Below are 27,956 nucleotides of genomic sequence, written 5' to 3' on the forward strand. Positions count from 1 at the left end.
CAGTTTATTTTGCCAATTATGACTTATAAGTGCTTCAAAAATTTTCCACTTTTCCACTTACTACACTTAAATTATATCAGACTTTGGCAGGTGGTAATGATTTACAAAGTATAAGCCAAAAATACAAACAAACAAAACCCAAGATGCCCAATAAATTAGTAATTAAGAAGGAAAAACCTCAAGAGAAAAAAAAATTGTTCTCAAAGACTTTTACCCAGGAATCTCTTCTACACAAAACTCATACAATTGAAGAGGTGTATCAAGAAAGCACATTTCCCAGTGCCTTCAAGAACAGGCAGTTAATCTGAATGTGTGAAATAGCCAATTCTTAAACAATAAAGAGTTGGGAAAATAGTAACTACTTGCAAAGCACAGTTTCTACCAAAAGCCTCAAGTAAGAGAGCGAGAGAGAAAGAGAGCAAGTGCAGGTGTGTACACACACTGTGGGCTAAACAAAGAATGGCTGTGTGTTGAATTCTTTCTGCCTGTGGATCACCAGCTTGTAATGCTCATGTTAAGCAGACTACACTGAATGCTTCTTCCTATATTTCACTTTGTGGAAATTTTTCATTCCTTGGGCTATCTACTTCTAGACATTTCATTATCAACCCTTCCATTTACTTTCAATTTTATAAGAAGAATCAGAGAGTCAAAAATTTTCTAGGTGAAAGTAAATATATTTTCATTTCCTAGGAACTGGAAAAAGGAATTTCATCAAGTGCATCTCATATTTTAAAATATTTCTATTCCTTTTACACATAATGCAGGAAGAGCTATTTCATGAGATGTCAGCTGTATAGAGCAGGTCACTGATATAAATCAGGTGTAATCAAGATTGCCTAAGAAACACTGACATCCTAAACACTAAGAACTGAACTGTAAAGCAAAGGATTATCTTAGTTTGATTCTGCAGGCAAAAAACCAAAATGCCATTAACTAAATGTTAGTCTTTTCTTGTAGTATTTCCATGAACCCACAGTTTTGATTCAGCTCACTCAGGCATTTTAATGGGAGACAGGATGTTTGCACAACCCAGTTTAATTATCTGTTTCTCTGTACTATGGCATTCATCATTACAGAAAGGAAAGTTTGGCTCACATGACAGTCATATCTTATACCAATACTTGTGTAACAACACAATTTAAGTTTACTCTCACAACCCATAATTCAAGTACTAAAATACTCAAATGTACCGCTGCTGAAGAAATTCTACAACATGGAAATTCCTGATAAACATGAAGAGTTTTTGATTATGTACTTAAACACTATGAATGTAAAAGGTATTTTCTTCACTCATGCATTTTTAGATATAATTTGTCTCATTTGTTTTCCTTTCATCACATTCAGAATTATGAGAGATATATGACAGAATTATGTGAGCAAGTCCTTGGAAGGTTTTCCAAAGCTTGACCAGACTTACGTTAATAAGTACGCACATGAACAGAGACTGAAGTGTAATTTTTAAAATGCACAAAATTATACTGGACACGTTGAATTATAGGTGCCTTTTTCACCTTGCAAAGTTGTATTATTGTTGATACAGTGTAAATCCAATGAAAATGATTTAAAGCTCAGGTACTTACTGTGGTTGGAAAATAAGGACTAGTTTTGAATTTTTTCAGAGCCATTGAAGAGGTGTAGGTTCCCAAGAAGAGGATAAAAGACATGAGTGTAATATCAGGAACAAAATTACAGTTGTTCCCCACGAGGTTTCCTCCATATTTCGAACACTCCTTCTTCGACAAAAATGCCCAGTCAAAGGTAGCATTATGGTACTGAAGAAGAAAAACATTAAAATTTTTCTAGAGAACAATGACATATAAAAAGCAGCCTTTGATACTTGATGAGCTATATAGGAATTATACTAAAAGTTTCTGTAAAACAGTCTGAAAATAAGCACTGGAGGGTGAAACTTGATGAGTTGCTCATGGAATAACGGAAAAGATGGGCCAAGAGGGTGGCAATTATTGAAAATACAATGAGAATGATGCAATTTGTTACCTAGTTTGGGCAACAGCCTTAAAATCGCCCACTTGTTCAACAGAAACCACAAAGTACTTCTTTCCTGCATGCCTTCCTGAGAGTAAACTGAGACACATTAATATTCTAAGTCTCAAAATGTAAGACTCTCTAAAACACTTTTCTTTTTCAAAAAGTACTTACCTTTGTAAGGCACAGCTTCTTATGTGTCTACCTGATGGCCCTATGGTTGACGCTCTAAAAGTTGTAATAGGTTAATTACTCACCGAGCACTTTCACAAGTATTCTGTTTCTTTTCTAAATAACTAGGGACTGGTGATTTAAGCAATTAAATTACAAAAATGTGGATGGTCCCTGCTTTTTCAATTGCATATTCTAATAAAGTATAGATTTTTTTCTTCTTGACTCTAGGTCAGCATTATGAGCACCTGTTCTTGGTATGTGCTGTGATGTCTTTAAGGCAACGTAGTTGTGTATGGAATATTCATCTCCGTGTTACATGGCCTCAAACATACGGTCAGTTTTCATGAATGGCTGTTGTAGAGTCAGTATTGTGCTTCCCTCTAGCAACTCACTTCTGTTTCTATTTTTGTTTCTAATACATAGGAGAATCCTTTTGCTAGCATAGTAGATAGGGCCAGCACACCCATCCCCCAGCTACTCTCAGTACTAGCTGCTCTTAATTCACAGCGGTCTTCTTCTCTAAAGAACTGCCATTAGGCATTTAAGAGCCATCTCGCCTGCAGTGTAGTGCCTTCTCATAGCCGATTACTGACCAATACTAATCAGGGTTTAAAACTAGACTCTCTTTGTCTCCAGGTGAGAGCAACCCTATGTACAATTTATGCTCCAGAGCTCCCATGAGATCAGGCTGAAGCGAAACTCAGCTGAAACCACATCCTTGTTTAACTCCTTCCCTGTCTTATACTGTTTCTCTCAATCTGTTTTTATTGAGACCACTGTCTCTGAACAAAGTCACATGCACCCCAAATCCCTATATCTGAATCTGCTTCTATAACAGCCGACTTACTTGAATTACAAGTCAACCAAAAGTTAATGGCCTCTAAGCCTAAGAAACTTTTTTCTAAAATATCAGGGTTTGGAGGAAATTTGAATGATTTAATCAGATTTTCTCATCCTTAGTATTCAATAGTCCTGAAAGATGAACATTCATTCTCTGCCTGAACATTTTATGTGATGAGCAGTCTCCTGGTTGCTCATCCCCTTGCTTAATAAAATTTCTGCACAGATCTCCCTTATATTGATATTTGAATCTTCTTAAATACCCTTTAACTAAGTTTCTTTTACTATACAAAACACTTTCTTGCATACTGTGACAATCTGGCTCTTTTCTGAGGAGAGATTTTCAAAATCGTACCTATCTAAATGGATGTCAATGTGGTTGAGTGGAAAGGACTGGGTGTCTCAGCTGAGAAACATTCTAAATACCTATAACTTACTCTTCTTAGGTCCAGGGCTAATGGATATATCATATGCTATCAGAACAGTTATTTGAAAATACCTTGCAAATAAACATGTCAAGATAAATTTCTCCTGTCCTTTGCAGACAAGAGTTCTACCTCACACCAAACACATCATCAATGTCTTTTACTATTCAATGAATTCTCATGATATGAGTAATATAGTATAAAAGAAGAATCTCTGGCCAGAAAGAGTTCAATTTTTTATAGAGCTCAAAAGGTAAAGTGCTTACATAAGTCAATAAAAAACAAACTATATATCTTTCCCTGAAATATTTTTCCTATAGAAGCTTCATCTTGTAAACAGCTGAACTGCCTTCTTGCTTTTATCAAACTCTGCTTCTGAAAGGTGATTAATCATATCTCATTTTGCTTTTCAGATTTCTGCATATGGGTGTTTATAGCACCATACATTTAAAATTTAGAAGTCATAATAGCTAACAGGTTTCTTTGTTTTAAAGTCAACAAAAATTTAACATAATTTTACTTTAGCACTTTCATACCAGCAGAATTCTTCTCTATAACTAGAGTTACCCACAGATAAGCTGCATTAAAGCAATCCTGACAGGAAGTTCTATTGATTTTCTTACAGAGATTCAGGTTGAGGTGAAGACTACACAGATGTACATGAAATGACAGACATATTTTCTTGCTTACATCAACTTAAAATGCCAAATGATCAGTATTTTGTAAGCTCAAATGATTCTTTGTATCATTATCCAGAAACCTGAGTCTCCAAATACCACCTTTCATTAAGGACTTCCGTATAAAAACTGTAGGTAGCATGCATATATCTCAGCATATCTGGCATTTCAGAATACAAAGTTTCCTACTCCCATAAAACTTAAATTCTAGCTAATAAACAATTCTATGTAAATATCACTGAAAATACATCTATATTATCTGTATTATTTCAATGTTATTATTCCATATAAGTCGATGTTAGTGAAGGCTAATTCCATAAAACTTCAGGTAGGGTCCATTTAACAAACAAACTTACCTATGTCCACTGCTACCCCCGATGTTCAAGCCACTATTGTCTCCTCTGGTCTTAATGCAGGAGATCCTTAACTCATCTCACTGCTACTGCCTTCTAGCCCTTACAAGTGATTCTCACATCTCTATGGTTTTGATCTTTATTTCCTATGCAAAAATCTATGCATACTGTTTAAATGATTAAATCAGAACTTTAAGAACAAGACAGTCCTGGCATGGTGGCTCACACCTGTAATCCCAGCATTTAGGGAGCTCAAGGCAGGAGGATCACTTGAAACCAGGAATTTGAGACTAGCCTGGGCAACATAGCAAGACCTCATCTCCATTAATTTTTTTTTTTTTTAATTAGCCAGGCTCAGTGGTGCATGCCTGTGGTCCTAGCTACTCTGGAGACTGAAGCAGGAGGATCACTTGAGCCCAGGAATTTGATGTTACAGTGAGCTATGATTGTGCCGCTATATGCCAGCCTGGGCAGCAAAGTAAGATCCTGTCTCTGAAGAAAACAAAGAACAAGACAAATGGGAACATAATCTCCGAAGTCCTTTCTGGCTGTTAGTATTCTTTTAGCACATTATCTGTTTTCCTTACAATGCTTGTAATGTTTTGTTACAATTACATTGTAGCTTCCTCAGTAATCACTGTTGTAAGTTTGAACATATTCAGAGAACTATCTAATGGGTCTGAGACCTGAATCTAGGAGAGATGTCAAGTTTAGAGACATCTACTTAGGAGTTATCAGGAAAGAGCTGATCATTGTAGTAGTAAGACATAAAACAACAAGGGAAAAATGCGCAGGAAAAAAAAGAGTCAAACATCTAGGGTATCCACAATGGAAGTGAAGATACCACAAAACACTATGAAAAAGTCATCAGAGTGATGGGTAAAAGAAGTACAATAAGCTGAGAAATGTGTGGGAGTGAAAAAATTGCAACAGCAATTACAGACTATTTTTTCAAGAAATACAGTAACAAAAGAATAGGTTAGAATATGCAAATCGCAAGGTTAAGACAAGTTCTTTGGGGTTGGTAAAAACTTTGGAGGTGTTTGTAGTGGATGAGAAATAATCTGGTTATGGGGATGAAAAGGAAAAGAGACTGATGGGAAATGCAAGAACGGAGTAAGGAGAGAGAGAGAGAGAAATGAACCAGGACTTAGTAACTGGACTGAGGATGGATAAAAGCTAAAAATGATAAAGGTATAGTGCCTGAGGACCAAAGGGACTGTGCATCAGTAAGAAAAAAGAAAAAAAAGAAAAGAAAACAGCAGAGCAAGTCACTAGCAGAATTCCATTTGGGATATATTAGGTACTGAAGAAATCACTGTTGACTGAACAAATGAAATCTCTCATCACATCTGGAATATATAACATGTTCAAGGAAGATATCTACCAATTTATCTACTCTTTTTATCTGGAGAACAAAATTAAATTAAAATAAACTTTCAATTCAGAGTTGCTGGGGAAAATGTAGGATGCCCAGTTACATCTGAATTTCAGGTAAACAACAAATAGTATTTTCAGTATAAGTGTTTCATATGTAACATTTAGGACATATTTATACTAAAAATTATTCAATATTTATTTAAAATTCATCTGTAACTGGGCACGCTTTATTTTTGTTTGCTAAATATGGCAACACTATTTCAATGAGATATAGAATATTTTGAGTAACAGTCACATATAGAAAATAGAAAAATGTGACCACGAGAAAACAGAAAATGCACTGGGACCTAAGTGCATGAAAGAACTAATGTAACCTTTACAGGTGCGATAAAGAGAAATAAAACAACAACTTTTAAAACTTTCCCTAGAGAAATAAAGCATGTTAACTTAAATATTAACTAATAATATAAGCCAGTAAAGGAAAGTATCTAAATGAGCGGTATGAAGATCAGATGATCAGAAGAGGGACTAATCATCTTGAGTACAGAAAAAAACAAAACAAAACTTAAACTAAGCCCTAAAAGGATTGGTTTTCGCAGAACTCTCATATTCAAAAGGCAGCAGGAGTAACAGTAGAAGGACAGCGAAACTGTAACAAAAGGGAATCAAAGTGACAAACTTTAGATGTGTATTTCTTTCTGCATTGGCAGCAAAAAAGGAGGTAAAGTATTAGAGACAGAGAGACATCATGAGCAAAGATGTTGATATGGGGACATATAATGCTTCATTCAGTTTTAAAGACTTACTGAATGCTCACCTTTGTGGAGGATCTAACAGTGAATAAACCTGATGGGTTAAGCAGATTGTTTACGTAAATGGGTACTGGGGGAAAAGGTTTAAAGAAAATGAGATCAAGTTGCTGAGGATCTTAACTGTGGTAAATCTCATGAAAAGGGATTTCAATCTATTTTTTGAAATATCTTTTTCAAGTGAATTACCCTGTTATACTGAGTGGATCTGCTCGCAATTCTTAAAAGTAGAATGCATACTAAAGGATTTATTTTAAAATTTAAAAGACCACAGCCTCCTCCCTAAAGGAAAAAGTGGGGGATATATGACACAGGATGAACAAAATGTTCAAAGCCATCGAGACTAGGTGATGTGTATATGAGGCTTCACTGCATTATTCTATTTTAGTGCTTATTTAAAATTTTCCATAATACTTTTAAAAGTAGGAACGTGTAATCTTCAAGGAGATTTAAGGACAGAATGGTTTTTACACTTGACTTTCTCGGTGGGAGAAAATCACAAGGATGCTTTGCACAGGAAGATTAATATGACATTTCATTTCCCATGAAATGAATGTTAATTCCTAGAATCATCATGAAGGTTCTTAGTCCCATGATTCACAGCATCTCTTGGTAGTATAATAAGTAAAATAATAAAAATAATAATTAAAGGTTCTGTATTACAGTAGATCCCCAATGTCATCAATAGGTTCATGGAAACTGCAACTTGAAGCAAAACGATGTGTAACTGCACCAATTTTACCACAGGCTAATCACAATAAACAAGAGTTAAGTCCCTATGGCATATTCCTGGTCACAAAAACATGACCAAACTTCTAAATAAAGATCAAGACGTTTCTAATATTAAATGTTAAAATAAATATGAGCTATACATACATTTAAGAAAGATTAATAAAAATAAGTAAGGTAATTATTATCGTTCGAGGTCAGGGTTGTGAGTGGCCAGAGCCTATCCCGACAGCTCAGGGTGCGAGGCAGGAACTATCCCGAGACAGGACAGTATCCCATCACAGGGCGCCCTCACACACACACCCACACTCAGTCTGACTGGGAAATTAAGACACGCCAGTGAACCTAATATGCATGTGTTTGGGATGTCGAAGGAAACCAGAGTGCCTAGTGAAAACCCATGCAGACATGAGGAGAACATGCAAACTCCACACAGGCGATAGCATGAGAATCAATTTCTCTTTTTTCATCAACGTTATAATGAAACGGTGTTATCTGAGGACCTGCTGTACCCCTTTTGAGTACCAACTGATAAAATATGTGCTTTTAAAAATATAAATGACAGTGATACCACTAATAAAAGCCTCAAGGCTAAGCTGTTGATGTACTTATTTAGAGTTTTTCCCCCACGGTGGTGAGCCAGATTTGCAATAATCTGAAGTCTTACCTTATCATCTACAGCATGCATTTGAGTTACAGGTGTCTGTACCATTATAAGATATCAAGATGAATTGGTTGTTCTGCTTGTGATTAGGATTATAGAAAATTATAAGAGGCCATCACTCCCCTCCTAACAACCAAAGCAAGCAAGATACCCTACACAAATCATAGTTTTAAAAACTCACCATTAAGATGCGGAAAGAAGTCAAACATTTAATTTTTTTAAAAAAAATATTTTTTTCTTTTATAATTTATTTATTTTTAAGCTATTAATACATAGTCTCACTCTGTTGCTCAGTCTGGTGTGCAGTGGCATGATATAGCTCACTGTAACCCTACAGGTGTGTGCCATCATACCCAACTGATTTTTCTATTAATGAATTTTTAATGGCTACATGCAGACTGGGGTGACAGAGCAGAATTCAGAGGAGTCCTAGGCATAGATCAAGTCTGCACCCACTCACCAAACTTTCTCATGGTCTTTGCCAAGTGCATGGGTAATACACGTAAGACTGGAGGTTGCACAAGAAAGCTAAAAGAGTTCCCCCTTAGACACGTGGAGCCTCTCTTAAGTGTAAGAAAGCCACTTTCTTAAGATGGGAGACAGAGAAGCAGAGCTGAGAGAAACCTCTCTGAGGCATTCAACCACTTTGGAAAGGGTTCAGGTATCTACCTTCTGAAGGTGAGGGGCAGAGTATTTGGGCAAAGAAAGATCCCCCAAAAAGAAAACTGGGGTATCAAAAAAATACAGCATTCCATGGGACCTTCTGGTATGATGGAAATGTTCTGTATCTTGTATGGATGGTGGTTATAACCATCAAAACTCATTTCAATGAATACTTCAAAACTGTGTATTTTAAAGTATGCCTCAATTAAAAAAACAAACAAACAAGGAATCTGATGTGAAAAACAAAATACTAACTGATCCTTTCAATCACCTCCTCAGAAGAAACTGACATTCGATTTTGAAATCTGGTGTCTCACTCAGAGAGCTGGAAACTGTAAGCCAACAGGTATTAATGCTCATTATTTAGATACAGTGTGAACAAGCTGTGGCTAGTTTTAAAGGTTTACAGGAATCTTTTAAGGAATCTGGTTTGCAAGTTGAAGCGATATACCCAGTAAGAAATCGACAGAAAAACTGGAGAAAGCAAGAAGAAATAAAGACACCATTACAACAATAAATGGAAATTTTAAAACCTGCCTTTTTATATTGAGACATAGTTATCCTATGGTTCTAATTCTAAACACTCTACTACCCCTCTCTCCTTCTCTGTCCCCTGAAACACATCCCTACCACCATGATAAAGAAAGCTTGTCTTCATGCTAGTGAAGCTGAAGGGAGAAGACCTTCCTTCCTCTGACAGGATGTACTGAAGGCCTGTGAGAGCAAGCCTTGCTGGCTCCAGGGGATGCATGTCACTTTTCCTGTACCTTCTCTCACAATCTAATTATGGCTGAAATGAAAAAAGGAAAATTAAGTCCTGATGACTGTGTGTCCTAGGAAAGGTTCAGGATAAGAGAGCCAGCTAGCATGACCAAGCAGACAGAGGACGCAGTAGCCTCTCAGAAGATGGCGTTCCCAATTTTCTCTCTCCATTATACTTCTGAGTTATGGAGCCTGCAGGACCTAATCAAATGATAATACCTAGAAAGAACAGTAACAGTACCTAACACTGACTGAGAGATGACTACATGCCATCCACTATGCTAAATTCTGCCCATCTATGAAGTTGACACTTACAGTACCTTTGAGATAAGTACTATTACCATCCCAATGTTGCAAATGGGAAACTGAGACGGTTCCACAGCCTGTTAAGTCGTGGAACCCGGTACTTGAAACCAAGCAGTCTGACACAAGAACTCACTATCTGTAAGTTCCTCTACATGAAACACTATGCTGCTCCCTGAAAGAACAGAAACAAGGCAGATTCTAGAGCCAGAAAACCCTGAGTTCAAATCCTCATTTTACCATATACTTGTAATATGGTCTTTGGAAGGTCAGTTAACTTTTCTAAGTCTCTGTTTCATCTATAAAATAGAGGTAACATCTAATAATTCGTAAAGTGATTGTGAGAATTATAGACAATTACTGTGAAGAGTCTGGCACCTAGTAGGTACCTCAATAATTGATCATTATGATTGATGGTAATAAATCATATTTGTTTAAAACTCATTTCTGAGTCATTTACCATGTGTGTGCACATGTATATGTATACACAACATATAAATATAGGTATTGATATAAATGAAAAAGGATAAACGAAGGATAAAAGTTGGCCTTCATGACCACACACACACACACACACACACACACACATTTTTCCCCTAACTTCTTTCCCTAGAGGTGTTGAGCATAGCACCTCCACATTTTAATTAAGGTATGCAATTGATGCATACGAAGGGATTGCTGCCCTGGAATATGGGGCATCTATAGGAACTGGAAGGGTAAACATTGGCATTCTAGAAATGGCACCAGTCTAGGAACCACCCAGACTTCAGTTCAAATCTTTGTTCTACTAATACATGGCTATGTGACCTAAAGCAAGAAAGGTGATTTACCCTCTGAAGCTTCAGTTTCTCTCACGTATAAAATAGAAGTAATTAACCCTGGTAGTGTATGTTGATGGTTATAGCACATATTAAGGTCTATAATGATGAGAATATGTGTAACATATGTGGTCTCTAGTAGGTGCTCTATAAATAGCTAAGTTGAAATGATATTATGCCTCTATGTCTCTATCAGAGTGATACTAGAAGTCAATCAGAACTTCCATTTTTTTCATGAACCTTATTGTGACATTTTGTTTCAATACATATCAATTACTGGAGTCCCTGCCAGGACTTGCCCAAAGACAGGGCTTAAAAGCTCATTAATTTTAATGATTCCCTTGATTAGTTACAAAAAGAATTAAGTTAGATAATTTCTTTTTTTAAGTCAGTGGAAATCAGTGTTTCATTAATATTTATTGCAAATTAACTTATGTTTTTATTAATTCTATTTTATTAACTATATTTTAATTAAAGTATATATTATTAAATTATGTTTATTAATTATATTTTCACTAGAAGAATTGTGAATAAAATTCTTTCAAATCTAGAAGGAGGTAGTTTTCCCTGTATTTAGGCAAGACCTTTTAGGCAATAGGCTGACCAGTTGAAAGACTGAAAGCTGAACTCCTTTCTGTATGCATGGGGTAAAACATATACACATACTTTCTCACACACACAGTATCAAACATGGAAGAAATAGAGAGGTAAGGTTTGAAGAAAGTCAGAGAAGACTTTAACAGCAAAAAAAGCAGTCAAGAGAGCCAAAGAATATAAAAACAAAAAAGAGGGTCACATGAGAGTTGCCCAGGAAAGATACAAAACATCATCTTTGAAAGGGATGTTAGGGCACTCACTACATAATATCTGTAGAAATGTCCGGGTCTCCTGAGAGATGGGCACTCTATCAATACAAGGTATTATGGCTTCTGTCTTTATAACTGAAAGATTGATATTCTTTGGTAAGATTCCATGTTCAGCATAGAAGGCGCACAATTGGAAGTCTGAAACAGCACTTTCCCCTTTTTCTTCAACACAAAAGCCTCCTTCCAGTGTGTGACCTTCCATGCAAAACAGCTCATTTTTAAAGCATAGTTTCAGTCTCCTAAAGATCCTTGGTTACAAGCCATGGGAAAGGATATCATGTGACAGAGGCACAGTCCTTTCTAAGTGACAGGGGAAAGGTCCTGCTACAATCACTCTTAGTGAAGAGAACACAGCACCATTTGGTTAGTGAGAATTCTTAACCATATGAGAAAAAGAGAGAGGATACCGTGCTCTCATTTTCCAACTTCTCACATTTTCCCTTGTGAAAATATTTTGAGGTTACAATTAATGCGATGTGGCAGTTAAATTCCTAAGTTTTAAAAAGCATGTTATAGAAGTAAATATTGGCTTCGGCTTTTTTTAAGGCAAAAAAAAAAAAAAAAAAAAAAAAAAAAAAAAAAAAAAAAAAAAAAAACAAAAGTGCTGACTAGAGCAAAGGAAAGTGGTTTTTTTTTTTTCCTATCCCTCCACTGTCAATAATTATTACATAAGTGTTCATGCCAGAATTGCTGAATGGTAGAAGACATCATATATTATAAGTATTATAAACAAGTATACAATATGCAGTCAGTGTGAAGGCATTTTAAAATAGTAAGTCACTTACCATGTCAGTAGAAGAAATAGTTGGCGAATACTCTGGGGCCAGTGTGGTGTCATTAGATATTGAGATATTAGCTGTAAACAAAAGACAATTATTTTATACTATAAAACAAAAATAGAAAAAGACCTTAAATACGTAATTAGGTATTTCTAAAAGCAGGGCTAGGCAGTAAAAATGTCTTTAATAACAACATAAGAGCACAATGAATTTTTATTTATTTTAAATGTGTTCACCTTTCACCTAGATAAAACAAAGATTTGGACACATCTGCTGTGGACACATTTTGGACACAGCTGTTATGCTCTAATCTGATAAGAAATGATGATGAATAATTCAAAGAGATGGTATTAAAATTTGTTTCAGGTTTCAAAAAACAAAAGATAAATAAAACTTCCCTGATACTACAAGGTACTCAATATATTTCGTCTAGTGGAACAAGGGCTGTTCATAATTGATTAAGTTAATCACTGGCTTCAGAATGTAAGGAAAATCTCCTATATTGAAGCTTTATTAGTTAAGACTTAAATAATTTGTAGTTTTGGGAAATTTCGACAGTATATGAGAAAGGTTATATTTTTAACGTGTGAAAACAAAAGAAAGTACTAAATAATATAAATATAATGGAGATGAATATTTAATCGAATTTTAAAAATTATTTTCATACAATTTGGCGTCATTTATAGGTTTAAGATGGCACTTGAAGAAGAACCTAATGTATTAAACCAACCTTCCTCTTGGAAATCTTTTGTTCCATTTTTAAAATGTTATGTGTCTGAAAATTAAAACATAGTATTTAAAAAGTACTCTGTAAGTAAAATATTTTGTCTTTATCAGATAAGCCTTTTTCCTATTTTGCAAAGCTTTAGGTATTATAAAATAAACTATTAGAGCATATTCCTAATTTATAGAAATATTATAAAACAACACATCGGGGTTTTTATTTGTTCATTTTTTTGTTTAGGGTCCCACGGTTTATTAAACATCTGAATTGCTAGCTACTGTTTGGTGCCTACTCCAGTCCCTCTGAGCCACTAGCTTGCCTTTTCAGTTTCCCACGCTTCAAGTCCTGCCTACATAAACCTTTAAGAAGAAACATGCAGGTTTTGATAGCTGATGTTAGAATACGAGATCCATAAGGGAGGAACAGAAGAAGCTTATCGCGTTCACTGTTTTTCCCTAACATCTACCCAGTGTAGCTCTTAACAGGAACTTAAAAATATTTGTTTACTGTCAATAAAGGAAGTTAGAAAAGAGGGCATTTCATGACTAAAAATGAATGACAGCAGATAAATTGGGAAAAAAAGAAACAAGAAAAACAAACTAAAAGAGAGAAAATATTTAGCTTGAGCCCTACTTTTGGTCAATTTTGGAATTCACTCTGATCTTTCAAGACTTTAGATTGTAAAACTGTGAACCTAAAGCTAGCTGTTGCCAGAGTTTCTCTATTTCAGCAGTAAAGGAAGTACAGGTGCATATTATCTGTGTTCTTATTCTCTCTGTTTCATTAGAGATCACAGAGGGAATTAAAATAGGCTGAAGCACATCAAAAAGCTAATCCACCACGATCAGGTAGGCTTTATCCCTGGGATGCAAGGTTGGTTCAACATACGCAAATCAATAAATGTGATTCATCACATAAGCAGAACTAAAGAAAAAAATACAAGATCATCTCAACAGATGCTGAAAAGGCTTTGGATAAAATTCAACATCCATTCATGTTAAAAAAAACTCTCAACGAACTAGGTATTGAAGGAACATACTTCAAAATAATAACAGCTATATATGACAAACCCACAGCCAACATCATATTGAATGGGCAAAACCTGGAAGCATTGAAAACCCCTTGAAAATCTGTGCAAGACAAGGATACCCTCTCTCACCACTCCTACTCAACATAGTATTGGAAGTCCTGGCCAGGGTAATCAGGCAAGAGAAAGAAACTATCCCTGTTTGCAGACAACATGATCCTGTATCTAGAAAACCCCACAGTCTCAGCCCAAAAGCTTCTTAAGCTGATAAATAACTTCAGCAAAGTCCCAGGATACAAAACCAATGTGCAAAAATCACTAGCATTCCTATATATTAACAACAATCAGGAACAAACTCCCATTCACAACTGCCACAAAAAAGAATAAATGCCTAGGGAATACAGCTAACCAGGGAGATGAATGATCTCTACAAGGAGAACCACAAACCACTGCTAAAGAAAACAGAAATGACACAAACAATGGAAAAACATCCTATGCTCATGGATAAGAAGAATCAATATTGTTAAAATGGCCATACTGCTCCTAGTAATGTATATATTCAATGTTATTCCTATTTAACCACCATTGAGATTCTTCACAGAAGTAGAAAAAACTATTTTAAAATTTATATGAAACCAAAAAAGAGCCTGAATAGCCAAAAAGAACAAGGCTGGAGGCATCATGTTACCCAACTTCAAACTCTACTACTTGGCTCTAGTAACAAAAACAGAATGGTACTGGTACAAAAACTGACACACAGACTTATGGATCAGAATAGAGAATCCAGAAATAAGACTGCACATCTACAACTATCTGACCTTCAACAAACCTGAAAAAAAGAAGCAATGGGGGAAAGGATTCCCTATTCAATAAATAGTACTGGGACAACTGGCTGATCATAAGCAGAAAATTGAAACTGGACCTCTTCCTTATGCAATATACAAAAATTAACTCAAGATGGATAAATACTTAAATGTAAAACCCAAGACTATAAAAACCCTAGAAGACAACGTAGATAATATCATTCAGGACACAGGCATGGGAAAAGATTTCATGACAAAGATGCCAAAAGCAATTGCAACAAAAGCAAAAATTGACAAATGGAATTTAATTAAAGTAAAGAGCTTCTGAACAGCAAAATAAACTATCAACAGAGTAAACAAACAACCTACAGTATGGAAGGATATTTTTGCAAACTATGCATCTGACAAAGGCCTAATATCCAGTATCTAAAAGGAATTTAAACAAATTTACAAGAAAAAAAAAAAAAAAAAAAAAAACAGCCTTATTAAAAAGTGGGCTAAGGACATGAACAGACACTTTTCAAAAGAAGACATGCATGCAGCCAATAATCACAGGAAAAAAAAAAAAAAGCTCAACATCAATGATCATTAGAGAAATGCAAATCAAAACCACAATGAGATACTCTTCACACAAGTCAGAATGGTTATTACTAAAATGTCAAAAAAACCAAAACAAAACAGATAGTGGTGAGATTGTAGACAAAAAGGAACACTTATACACTGTTGGTGGGAGTACAAATTAGTTCAATCATTGTGGAAGACAGTGTGGTGATTCCTCAAAGACCTATAGAGAAATAACATTTGACCCAGTCATCCCATCACCGGGTATATACCCAACGGAATACAAATTGTTCTATTATAAAGACACACATACACCCATGTTCACTGTAGCACTATTCACAACAGTAAAAACATAGAATAAACTTAACTGCCCACCAATGATAGACTGGATAAAGAAAAGGTGGTACATATACATCATGGAATACTATGCAGCCATAAAAGGAATGAAATCATGCCCTTTGCAGGGACATGGATGGAACTGGAGGCCATTATCCTTAGCAAACTAATGCAGGAATAGAAAACCAAACACTGCCTGTTCTCACCTATGAATGAGAGCTAAATAATGAGAGCACATGGACACACAGAGGGGAACAACACACTCTGGGGCCTATTAGATGGTGGAGAGTGGGAGGAGGAAGAGGATCAGGAAAAACAACTAATGGGTACTTGGCTTAATACTTGGGTGATGAAATAATCTTTAAAACAATGCTCCATGACACACATATAGCTATGGAACAAACCTGCACATGTACCTCAAACTTAAATGAAGGTTAAAAAAACAAAAACAAAAACAAAAATAGGCTAAACGATGTTTGGCCTAAACAATAAAGCCAAATGAATCCATTCTCAAAAGGAAGATGTTAGTAAATAATTATTAAGAAAATCTAGGTTTGTATTACTATGTTGTTCTAAAAAGCTGAAAGAACATTTTCTTACATTGTATTTCTTCATTTGAAAACATCCTAGAGCACATAATGGCTATACTTTTATACCCATTTCATATTGGATGAGACTCTGAAGCTTACTGTGCCAGGTTACTTCCCCAGGGTTATAGTTTATCAGAAGCAGAGTTGGTAGCAAGACCTCCTTCAGCATTCTTTCTTCTCCTACGCAGCATTTCTAACCATCAAAATCAGGTGATTTATGTGGCCACAGAATTCAAGGTGAGATAGTACTTGCCAGTGTTCGATGATGTGACTCTCAACCATGACCTGAAACATCTGATCTGTCTGAGCTTTTGAGGAAAAGCAGCATATGTGAAATTACAGATACTATTTGGATAGTGTTGAGAAGCTTCCCTTCTTGAGCTAGATTCTTTAATGCAATTTTATCAGCTTCTTGTCACGAGAGTTTGAGGGTCTTTTTGCAACACACTTTTCTGCATAAATACAAGGAGTAAAGACTGAGGAGGAAAGATAGTCAAGGCTCTTTCTTCATGAAATGAATGATGGATAATAAAGGCCAGGGGTGCACTAAAACAGGATTGCAATCTGAACTGTTAGTAGCTGCTCTCAAGTTTTGGATAAGCATCAATTCTGTTCATTTAAATTCCTTTTAGAATTTCAATTTTTTCCCCTAAGACAAGCTATTAAAGCACATTGGCTCTCAAAATCCCAAAAGAACAGCATCAAAAGGACAGTAAAAAGTATATAACACGTTCCCTACTTCTTTTAATAAGCATCTGCTTCAGAAGAAAGACTTGAAAATAAATACATTTAAAAAGCACTTTCATAAATGCATATTGGCAGGGTATGTTAGACTCCATAAACAAGATTAAAAGTCAATTTCTTTAGGCTCACAGAAAAGAAGATGATCAATCCCAATTGGAAGCTTGGTCTACAAGAACCATTGGTTACCATTTGGATCCAGGTGCAAATATTTTGGCAACCAATTGCAGAATGATCCATATATATGGAATCTGCAATCTCCTTAATTAGGATTCTGGAAAAGTCAAATGGAAAAACTAAAATACTCCACACTGTCTCTCCCATTTGCTCAGCATCCTGGCTCATCAGGCAAAGAAACCCTTTGCCCTAGGAATCTGGCTAATGTAGATTTAGCCAATTATCACTGGGACAATCTCTGTTTCATACTGGCTTTCAAGGAGCTTCCACAGGTTGATCGTTTTCCATACTTGGATTTTCATATCTCATTTCTCCTTCCCATGTCAGATTTTAGCTGATTTTCCGAAATGAGGGAATGAATATTCTAAGTGAGAGACCTTTTAAAATGTATCTGTGACTTTTTCTTCTTTGCCTATTTATACCGAAGTTATTTTGTGTGTGAAAAATCAGACCTTGGCGATGACCTTGAGCAGTAGGATATAAATAACTCCCACAAGCTTAGCATTCCAATAATGGAACACTAGGCATTTCAACTGACTTCTTCTTTATGTTTAATGAGAGATTTAGAGAAAGAACAAGGGGATCAAGCATGGCTGCAGTTGTGGGAGCGGTGAGAGAAAAAAGGAGATGACATCCACATGTCAGTGTTGGCATACCTCTTGCATAGGGGAATATCTATTGCACTGTTAAAGGTTGTCCCCCTTTATCTTCTAGTGACCCGGCCTTAGAAACTACCCCAAGGCTCCTCTGCTGTACACATTAGCAGGAACTGTACCATAAGGAACGGGTACGAACTCACGTGAGACTGTGAGGTCAAGTGTAAGCAACAATTGGTCACTAAGGCCATAGCTGTCTGCTTTTATGTATAACCTAATACAATGTGGAGAAGGGAGTACTAGAATTGGGCTTGAATTCTGGACCCAGCAACTTCTGAGCACAGTACCCTTAAGCTCCCTCACCGCATAATCTTGAGGAGTTACTTCCCACCTCTTGACCACATGTCCCTCATTTGTAAAACTGGATTTGAAACCAACTACCTCATAAGGTTACTGTGCAGATTAAATAACAAAATGTAGGCAAAATTGTAAACACAGTGTCCAGTATCAGGATAGATCTAAATAAATGGCAGCTAAGATTACTCCTAGCTTGACCTGCAGAAAGCAGACCTTGTCCCTGGGATGAATGCCAGCTATCTCTCAAGATTTATGTGATGGTTAAATATACATACATAATGTTATTAAGATATAGTTGATTAAAATCCCCTAGTAAAATGTCTGGCACTTGGATGGTACTTAATAAATATTAGTCTAATCTGAACCTGTGCCCCCAACATGGCTTCTCAGGGTTATAATAATGTGGCACTGATTAACCTGATATGAACAAGAAAAACTTTTAAGACTATTTTCCATGATAATGAAATTTTAAAGTTTTATTCTGTTACATTTAAGAAATATCTTAAGGCAATTAAGTAACTAGAAAATAGATAAAGGATAAAATTAAATAAGCTCTGCCACATGGTCATGTCAGATTTATTTAAGGGTTCTGGATAACTTGAGCACACTAGTACCTTTTGATTAAGTCAAACATGTATGCTTTTAATTCCTAGGTCAATAAAGGCAACAAACGGTAAAAATGGCTTTTGAGGGAAGACAAAACAAATTAGGAAAACTGGGAGAAGTAGCTTATAGGGAAATTATTTGCCACTATCTCAGTCTTAAGTCTTAAAACAGATAAAATCAGCAGTAAGTTTTTCTTTGTTTTTTTCTTACTATCCTGTTAGTTTTCCCAAGTATCTTCAGCAAGCCTTAATGCTTGAGATTTTCACCACAACCAGGCAAGTTCAAGTTGTATATTCTTTAATCTACAGGCACTGTTCACAAGTTCATCTATGATGTTGTGCTGGAAGTTAAAGAGCTGAGCTACTGTGGAGATACTAAGATGAATATATTTAAGCTGCATGGTGGCATGCACCTGTAGTCCTAGTTACTCAGGAGGCTGAGGTGGGAGGATCATTTGAGCCCAGCAGTTTGAAGTTGCACTGAGCTATGATCATGCCACTGCACTCCAGTTTGGGTGACAGAGCAAGACCCCACCAAAAAAAAAAAAAAAAAAAAAAAAAAAAAGATAGGTATATTTTGTCACCAATTTCACAAAAACTTCCCTCTCATATCCACCCATCATTACATTTTGGAGATGTGTTATAGACATTACTGTGGGGAAACTTTTACAAATCTGCTTTTTTATATAAACCCAAAACTAGAGAATTTTCCAGGTCTGATGACAACCCCATTTTCTGATTCCTGCAAGCATTATGCAGAAACTGCTGAAACATAGGTTAAGACAGGAAAAGAAAACGAAAATGATGGGTCTCTTCCAAAACACTATTACCATAGATGATAAAATGTCAACTATGCCGGTAAAGGATTCTCACAAATGCAAGCCTGAGGGATGCTACAGCAGCAGAACTTGTACTTCCTTGTTTTACCATTAGTTTATGATTTAAATCTACTTCATAAAGAGGGAATGGCACACAATAAAAATAAAATCACATATATTATGATATAGTTCACGGAAGGTAAGTTAGGATGATCTTTATTTTCTAATTTTCTTTTAATGGGCTTTGTAATTATAAAACACATATTGACTATAATATGGGAACACAGGGGATGCAATCCAGCAGTTCTTTTCAATGGTTACAACATATTGGTGCACAGCCCTTATTAATATATTAGAAAAATTATGTAGAAACAAATGATGTTGAAACTCTAGTGACAACTATTTTAGAGCATCTAGAAGCCTCCTTATGCTGTGAATGACAAAAAGGTATGGAAATGGAAGCCATGGCTACTTCTAGCCACTAGGCTTGGTCTTACAGTTTCATACCAGGAAAAAAGCCAACTTTTACTTGAAGATAATATACACAGGGATGCACTTGGTTCCTGAGAAAGAATTTACTCACCTTATTCAGGCATCTATTATTAAGCATGTTCTCCTGGAACAATAAATCAATAAAATATATCCCTTTTGTTAACAATATAGTGTCTGTCCCTTTGAGGCTATTTTTCTTACTTTTATAGTTCATTATTTTTAGCAGTTTCTTTTCCCTCAGGATGTAAAACTGATACCTGGTCAGAAAATTTTCTTCGACCCTTTTCAAAATATTAATGTGCCTCGAGTATATAGTCACTGCAAGATTTACACATTAGGCAAACGAACAGAGGTATTAGAGTAGAAATTTATTTCTAAAGTTTGGATTAAATGAAACTCACTTTTGTTCATTTAAAAAGCAATTAACACTATTTAAAAAAACAATACATTTTATAATATGTGTGTGTATATGTGTGTATCCTACTTCATTGCAAGTAGCACAATTCTTTTCTCTATTATTATACTTTAAATTCTGGGATACATGTACAGAATGTGCAGGTTTGTTACACAGGTATACATGTGCCATGGTGGTCTGCTGCACCCATCAACTCGTTATTAGGTATTTCTCCAAATGCCATCCCTCCCCTTGCCACCAACCCCATGACAGGCCCCGGTGTGTGATGTTCCCCTCCTGTGCCCATATGTTCTCATTGTTCAACTCCCACTTATGAGAGAGAACATGTGGTGTTTGGTTTTCTGTTCCCGTGTTAGTTTGCTGAGAATGATGGTTTCCGGCTTTATCCATGTCCCTGCAAAGGACATGAACTCATTCTTTTTTATGGTTGCATAGTATTCCATGGTACATATGTGCCACATTTTCTTTATCCAGTCTATCATTGATGGGCATTTGGGTTGGTTCCAAGTCTTTGCTATTGTGAATAGTGCTGCAATAAGCATACGTGTGCATGTGTCTTTACAGAATGATTTATAATCCTTTGGGTATATACCCAGTAATGGGATTGCTGGCTCAAATGGTATTTCTAGTTCTAGATCCTTGAGGAATCGTTACACTGTCTTCCACAATGGTTGAACTAATTTACGCTCCTACCGACACTGCAAAAGCATTCCTATTCCTCCACATCCTCTCCAGCATCTATTTCCTCACTTTTTAATGATTGCCATTCTAACTGGTCTGAAATGGTATCTCACTGTGGTTTTGATTTGCATTTCCCTAATGACCAGCAATAATGAGCTTTTTTTCATGTTTTTTGGCAGCATAAATTTCTTTTGAGAAGTGTCTGTTCACATCCTTTGCCTACTTTTTGATGGGGTTATTTTTTTTCTTGTAGATTCTGGATATTAACCCTCGTCAGATGGATAGATTGCAAAAATTTTCTGCACAATTCTTAAAAAGCAGTGAAACAGGTCCTCAGAAAATGTTTGTTGATGAATGAATGAGAATTTTAAAAGCAGAGAGGACAGAAGAGAGAACAAGTGAAAGTTGGGGGGATGTCCATGTTCTGTTCCCTATTTCCAAAATTCTAGTATTTATGTTTTTGAATAAATTAAACAGATTCCTCTTAGAAGAACTGAACACCTCGCCTCTAGGACTTTAAAGTCTTTTTCTCAATGACTATGTATAGTATACAACACTTTTGTAGTCTAGAGATTCAATGGAATAGTATTAATTACTCTAACTACAATGTACTGAAGCCTTCACATTTTTTTTGTAAATACAGTTTCAATGTTACATATTTGTCTGTAACAGCACACTGGTTGTTAATTTTTGGGGAGAAGGCCGACTTGCAGTAGAAGCCTTGTTAGTATCTTTCCCTAGGAAAATTTATGGGAAAATTAAATATTTGAAATCTTTAAAGAATACAACCATTATAAGATTAAACACACTGCGGCATCTTTTGTAGGATAGTGAGAAATACGAAAAAGAACAAATTGTTACTCAATGTCCATTAGGTGCCAAACAATTTTACATATACTATCTCATTTAACCTTTATAGTAACCTCTAAGAATAGGCACAGTTACTAACCCAGTTCAGAGATTATCAAACAAAGAGATTAAGTAATCACCCTGGTTCAGGGTAACAACGAAATTTAAACTCAGTTTTGTTTACTCTAAAGCACATAGTATTTACACTTTATCACATTAACATTTCTAAATTGGGATGTTGGTGATGAAATTAGATATTGTGTATTATTCTTCAACTGGATATTTTTTAGTTCTCACTTTTGGCTTTTGAACTAAATTATCTTTTTTCTTACACACTCTGCTATGTAATCGTCGAAGTACAGTGGAAAATTTAACATCCATTTCCTTTACTAATTAATAGCTATCCCATTCCTAAGAAAAGCAAATCTTAGCACAAAAACCACCCATGTATGGCATTTATCCACTCACATACGTCAAACTTTCTGACTGATTTTCCTACTAGCACTTGCAACTGAGCTTCCTTAGTTGCTCAGTAAACCTATGTGCATGACTTGGGTTACCAAGCAGTAGTTAGGAGTAAAATGAATGGAGAAAAAAGTGCATTTAGAAAAGAAAAATTAGGAAATGATTAAGCTTTCTGGAAGCAAGTGAGAAGTGAAAAGAAAAAAGAGAAAAGGAAGTGTTACCTTGACAAAGCACACACATACAAAAAAGCCACAATATATTGTGGCCATGAAGAGAGGTTTCTTTAGTAATTAGTGGCCCCTATTTCCTTTCTTGTAAAATCATTTCTCAGTTTGCAGGATCACGACTCCATCTGTGCAATTGCTGGTTCACTGTTACATACTGTCCCAGTGTTGAAAAACAAGTCATACGCCAGTTTAAATATTATTGACTCATTGAATTATTTTACTAAGAGTGCATGTTGTGATGAAAGGCCAGTCTTTTGTTATTTTTAGAATACTTACTTGAGCTGTATATGCAATTGTATTATTCTCTCACTATCATCTTTCAGTTTGATATCAAGAAATACTAAATTTATGATGAATCTATTCAGTTTGCTACCAAAAAGCAGTAAGGTTATGGAGAAGTATTAACATTGTCAAAAAGTACTAAGGTTATGGGGGAGATACACAGTCATTAATCTGATGGGATTTTGTTAAATATGAAATTGTCATGAAAATGCAAATAACTATCCATTGCCTTTTTCCAAACCACAAACAGATTTCATCTCCATAGTTTCAAATAATTCTTCATATTCACATATATATCTTTCATGAGTACCAATAAGAGGTACAACCAACACTCTTGTAGCAAAATGGGCCAACTGCCCAACAATGTATGCCTAGAAGGAAGGATGACAAAGACAGGTCTGTTTATTCTATTACTTACACTTCAAGGCTAAATACTAACCCTAAATTTCAAGGATCGGTAATAGCAATAATAATGGCAGCTAACAGTTGATTACTTATTACATATTAGAAACTGTCATAAGAATTTTATCTGTAATAGCTCTTCTTTTTCCTTCAAAATAAATCTATAAGGTAGGTACTATTACTAACCTTAGTTTACAGATTAGGAAGATGGGGCTAAGCTACCTTGGGAAAAGGAACTTGCTAAAAGTCACACATTTGGCCTTAGCCAAAGCAGGACTTGAATATAGGATCTTCTGACTTAAAAGCCCTGTGACACTACTTTATTGGTACCAACTAGAGGTAGCAGGAATTGCCAGAGTCCTTCTGGACAACTTCCTAGTTACTCAGCACTGACTTTTTACACAACCTGGGAAAAACTGGACAAAGGAAAAGCTATCACCACTTATGCCAGCTCTTGCCATGCAAGTATAAAATAGATTCCACCCTTAATGTCACTTTTTCAAAAAAAAAAACAAAGATCCTTCTTAGAAGGAAGATTACATGTAAAACCATAGTACTTTTTATAATTTGAACACATTTAGATATGTCTTCCTTGGTTTCATGTTACCTTCTCTAACATCCAAATAATAAAACAACCAACACAAGTTTCCATTCGCCTCAGGTAGGTATGGGGTTGACATTAGATGGTTTTTTCTGTGTGACAGGTGTGCTGACAAAGCCCTCATCTGGCTTCATGAATACCTCAAAGTACTTTCTTTCCTTTAGAAAATCTTGGTGTATGATTACTCAAACCTATCTAAGAAGTCATAAATAAATGTATACATATATTTATATATAAATTAATAAATGTAAGGGAAGGCTGAAAATCTCACAATTAAATGTTTATAAAGCCAATATTTTGAATACCTGGACTTCCCTGAAAGTCCAGGTTGTATGGTTATTGGGAGTTTTATCCCCCTTCTCTCCTAGGAAGAGCTCCATATAGTTGAGTGACAGTAACATCTGTGTTTCTCTGGGGAGCACATTTAATTGACACTAATAATAATATTTCTCATGGGTTGAGTGATATATACTGTGCTTGTTTCCAAGTACTTCTTAAATTATCAAATATTTCAAATCAGTATACAGCTGAACACTAGTTAGCTTTTAAAACTATATGGCATTCTTGTTAGTCTGAATCTTTAAATTTCTACTTTGTATATCTTTCTGCATTGCTTTTAAATATGGGTTTTATTTTAATGTGTGCTGATTTTTCTTAACACAAAAAGAATCCATGAGTACAAAGTCCAACAATGCCCTAGCTTGTCATCAGTGTTACTGACTGCCTCATTGTGAGGGAAGTAATGTTCTCTTTTTTCTCAATTCAAGAAACATATCGGTCTTCTAAGACTTCTCCACCAATGTGGCAGAGAAGAATGAGTTGCATACCAAAATATCTAGGAACAATCTGAAACGGCATGCCACAAGCATAAAAATAATTTGTAGTATCTTGCTTATTTTTTAAATTCATGAGCATTCTGCATTCTAATCTATAACCATGTTAGTTTTACGGTAAACATTAAGAGCTTCTTCCTCAGAATCTATAAATCACAGTGGATACCGCATGAATGTGCCCCACATTTGTGTCCCAGCCCTTTGAACACTGCTATACTTCTGGTACTAAAAGACCTCAGTAAAAAGTATGGACTGTATATCAATTTTTATTTTAAGGGACACAGACCTGTAGCTAATTGCATAGCCTAGGATCACCAGTGCTACTAACATTTAATTGTCTGACACAAATGCCTATCCCTTTTTCTGTTTCTTTTTTTTTTTTTTTTTTTTTTGACAGGGTCTTGCTACCCCTTCAGCCACTTGAATAGCTACAGGTGTGTGCCAGCACACCCGGCTGATTTTTCTATTTTTTGTAGGGACAGGGTTTCATAATGTTGCCCGGACTGGTCTCAACCTCCTGGGCTCAAGCAATCCACCTGCCTCAGCCTCTCAAAGTGCTGTACAAAGAATAATATAGATATTAATTCCTTGCAAATACTGCAGTTTGAGTTAATTTCAAAATTATAGGCAAGAGACATTGCACCCAGTCCCTATTCCTTTTTATACAAGAGAAGATCTAAAACAACTTCCCTCAAAGTAAATCGTTTTTTGAAATGCCTTTCATATTATAAAATGGAATTTTATCATGGAATTACTCCAAGAAAGAATTCCAAAGACCAAGCTGAACATTTTTTTGTGTGTGTGTGAAAAACTTACGATATCAACTCATGTTTGATATGATAGATTTTAAAGGGCTAAGATATAGAGAATCACATTCCTTTCCAGGAATTACTTTTGTTTTTATGTCCTTCTAGACTCTAGAATATAAATCTACTCTTAGAACATCACATTCCTTCTTTCGTTTCTTCTTCTCTCTTCCTTTCTTTTCTTATTTGTCTAGCTGAGATAAACTATAAAATTCTACCGCTAGGCAATTCCAATCTGAATTTCTTTTTTCTTAATTTAATGCTTCAAATTGTCTGAATGGGTTGGTATCTTTTTCTTCTATAAGCTTAAAATCATGTATTAAAAGTTTACTTAAAGGAAGAGATTCCTACACCAATAAAGAAGCAGCAGAGGATAAGTTTGTCACATATTTATATCTGTTAATACATGTATCCAGGTTTCCCCACTTATAAAATCAAGAATAATGTACACATGAATTCCTTGCAAATCCCACAGTTTGAGTTAATTTCAAAATATTGAGTTGGTTATTTTCACATTCCAGAGCTCCTGGTCTCCTTCCTGGTTGAATCATACAGCTAAAATACCTCAGGCAACGAGACGTAAAATTCAGTAGCACAGTTTTTCAGACAAAAAACAAGACTAATTCCTGAGGACCATGACAGCATGTTGAAAATTTGCAAGCATGGAGCCTACACCTTCCTCCAAATACAAAGCAAGCATAAACACAAAGTGTGATGCCCTCACCTGGGTCAGGTGGCACACAGGCACAGGAAAAGAGAGTGTTGTAGCCCACTTTGAAGTTGGAGTTGATGGGGTAGTAATCTGCAAGCTTGATCATCTTCTTGAAAGCATCATAGATAAAGATGAAGCTAATCAGAGAAGAAAAGCCCTCCTCCGTGAAACGTGTGAAGTATTGAACCAAGAAGCTGGCATCAGTGGCTACCAAAATGAGACAGAGGAAGGCGGACCACAGACCAATCCAAAGGCGAAACTCCAAATAGTCGAAATTATTGTCCCTGGAAAAAAGAAAGAAAGGTGTTTAGATCCCTCCTCCTTGGAACACAAAGAATAATATAAAACTACCAAATGTCTACAGAAAGATTGACAAAAATACAAGATCACCTTTAGCCACTAAACGTGAAACTCTATTGCAGCCAGAAAGCACTAAGTTTAAGAATTTAGTCTAATGATACAATTTCAAAACAATAAAAGTTTGAGGAAAACACATTCAAAGTAGTTATATCGTTTATATGTGAAAACCTTATTATTTTTCTCATTCAAAAAATATGGTCCCTACCTTCCTAGACTTTATAGAGTAAATAATTTGCAAACTTACCACTGGTACTTAGTATGTGTTCAATAAATGTTTGTATGAGCTTTATGGGTTCATAAAGACACTAAGATCAACATGTTTTCTGTCCCTATGCCATCACAGTCTACTGAGGGAAACAAATCGATAAATGTATCGCACTATAAAATACTAAGTGATAATGCTACAGAAGAAGGAGTAACTAATTCTGGTTGGAAGGAAAGAGGAAGTTGCAGAAAAAATTCAAGGTGTTCAAGGATAAGTAGTAGAAACTTTCTGGACAGACCAGAGAGAGCAAGGCCAGGAAGAGGAAAAAGTAGTTAAAAAGATAACATGGCACAAAATGGCCTGTACTGCTCACTGTGTGTGGACAGACTGCCACCAACATGAGGTGGAATTAGAAGTATGAGCTGTCATCAGATCAAGAAAGGCTGTCTTGCCATGCTACTGCCAGACCCTTCCACTTCTTATGAAGCTTATGAAGCTTGCCCACAGATCTGATATTCTTCTGCTAAAGCTGGGTGTGAAGCATCTTGCGACCAACATCCTTCTGTGTTTGTCCCACAGCAGACTTAGAATAGGCTACTTCTATCTAAGGAGATCACTGTCTTTTGAAGCCTTTTCCATTTCTTACAACTGAATTATTAATAGTTCAAGATTCACAACTCTGAAAGGATGGGTCAAGTGTTAATGTCTTACCATTTTATACGGATCCCTTTAAAAGTATGTGGAGAGTGCTTTATAATGATTTTTTAAACTCAATTTATTTGTGATGAAAAAGCGGGTAGTAGTATGTATTACTTGCAAGAGAATAAGAAAAAAGTCAAGGATTGTGCATGCTGGACACTCTAGAACCTTGCTTTTGGACAATGAGTTTCTGATAACTGCTGATGATATATCTTAAAACTTCCCCACAGGCAATCAACTCTCCACCTTTACCAGCACCAACCCAATCTTACCCAACCCACAGGTAAGTTTTTGCCTGATACACACCCCCTCATTGATATCCTTACTGATATCTATACTTGCCTTACTGAAAGCCATTTTC

General features: G+C 35.8%; 1 protein-coding gene across 3 annotated transcripts in view; it reads right to left on the minus strand.

The window, feature by feature from the left end:
• SLC4A4 (solute carrier family 4 member 4) overlaps positions 1–27,956 on the minus strand; it is a 396,122-nt gene that overhangs the window by 83,000 nt on the left and 285,166 nt on the right. For all 3 annotated transcript variants that reach the window (XM_023190242.2, XM_023190244.3, XM_023190245.1), the window contains exons 14-16: positions 26,344–26,615; positions 12,238–12,308; positions 1,584–1,775 (exon numbers count right to left, since the gene is read on the minus strand). In XM_023190242.2, the coding sequence (XP_023046010.1) occupies positions 1,584–1,775; positions 12,238–12,308; positions 26,344–26,615 (535 nt within the window). The remainder of the gene's footprint in view (positions 1–1,583; positions 1,776–12,237; positions 12,309–26,343; positions 26,616–27,956) is intronic.

The sequence above is a fragment of the Piliocolobus tephrosceles genome, chromosome 3 (assembly GCF_002776525.5).
Source record: "Piliocolobus tephrosceles isolate RC106 chromosome 3, ASM277652v3, whole genome shotgun sequence".
Classification (NCBI taxonomy): Eukaryota; Metazoa; Chordata; class Mammalia; order Primates; family Cercopithecidae; genus Piliocolobus; species Piliocolobus tephrosceles.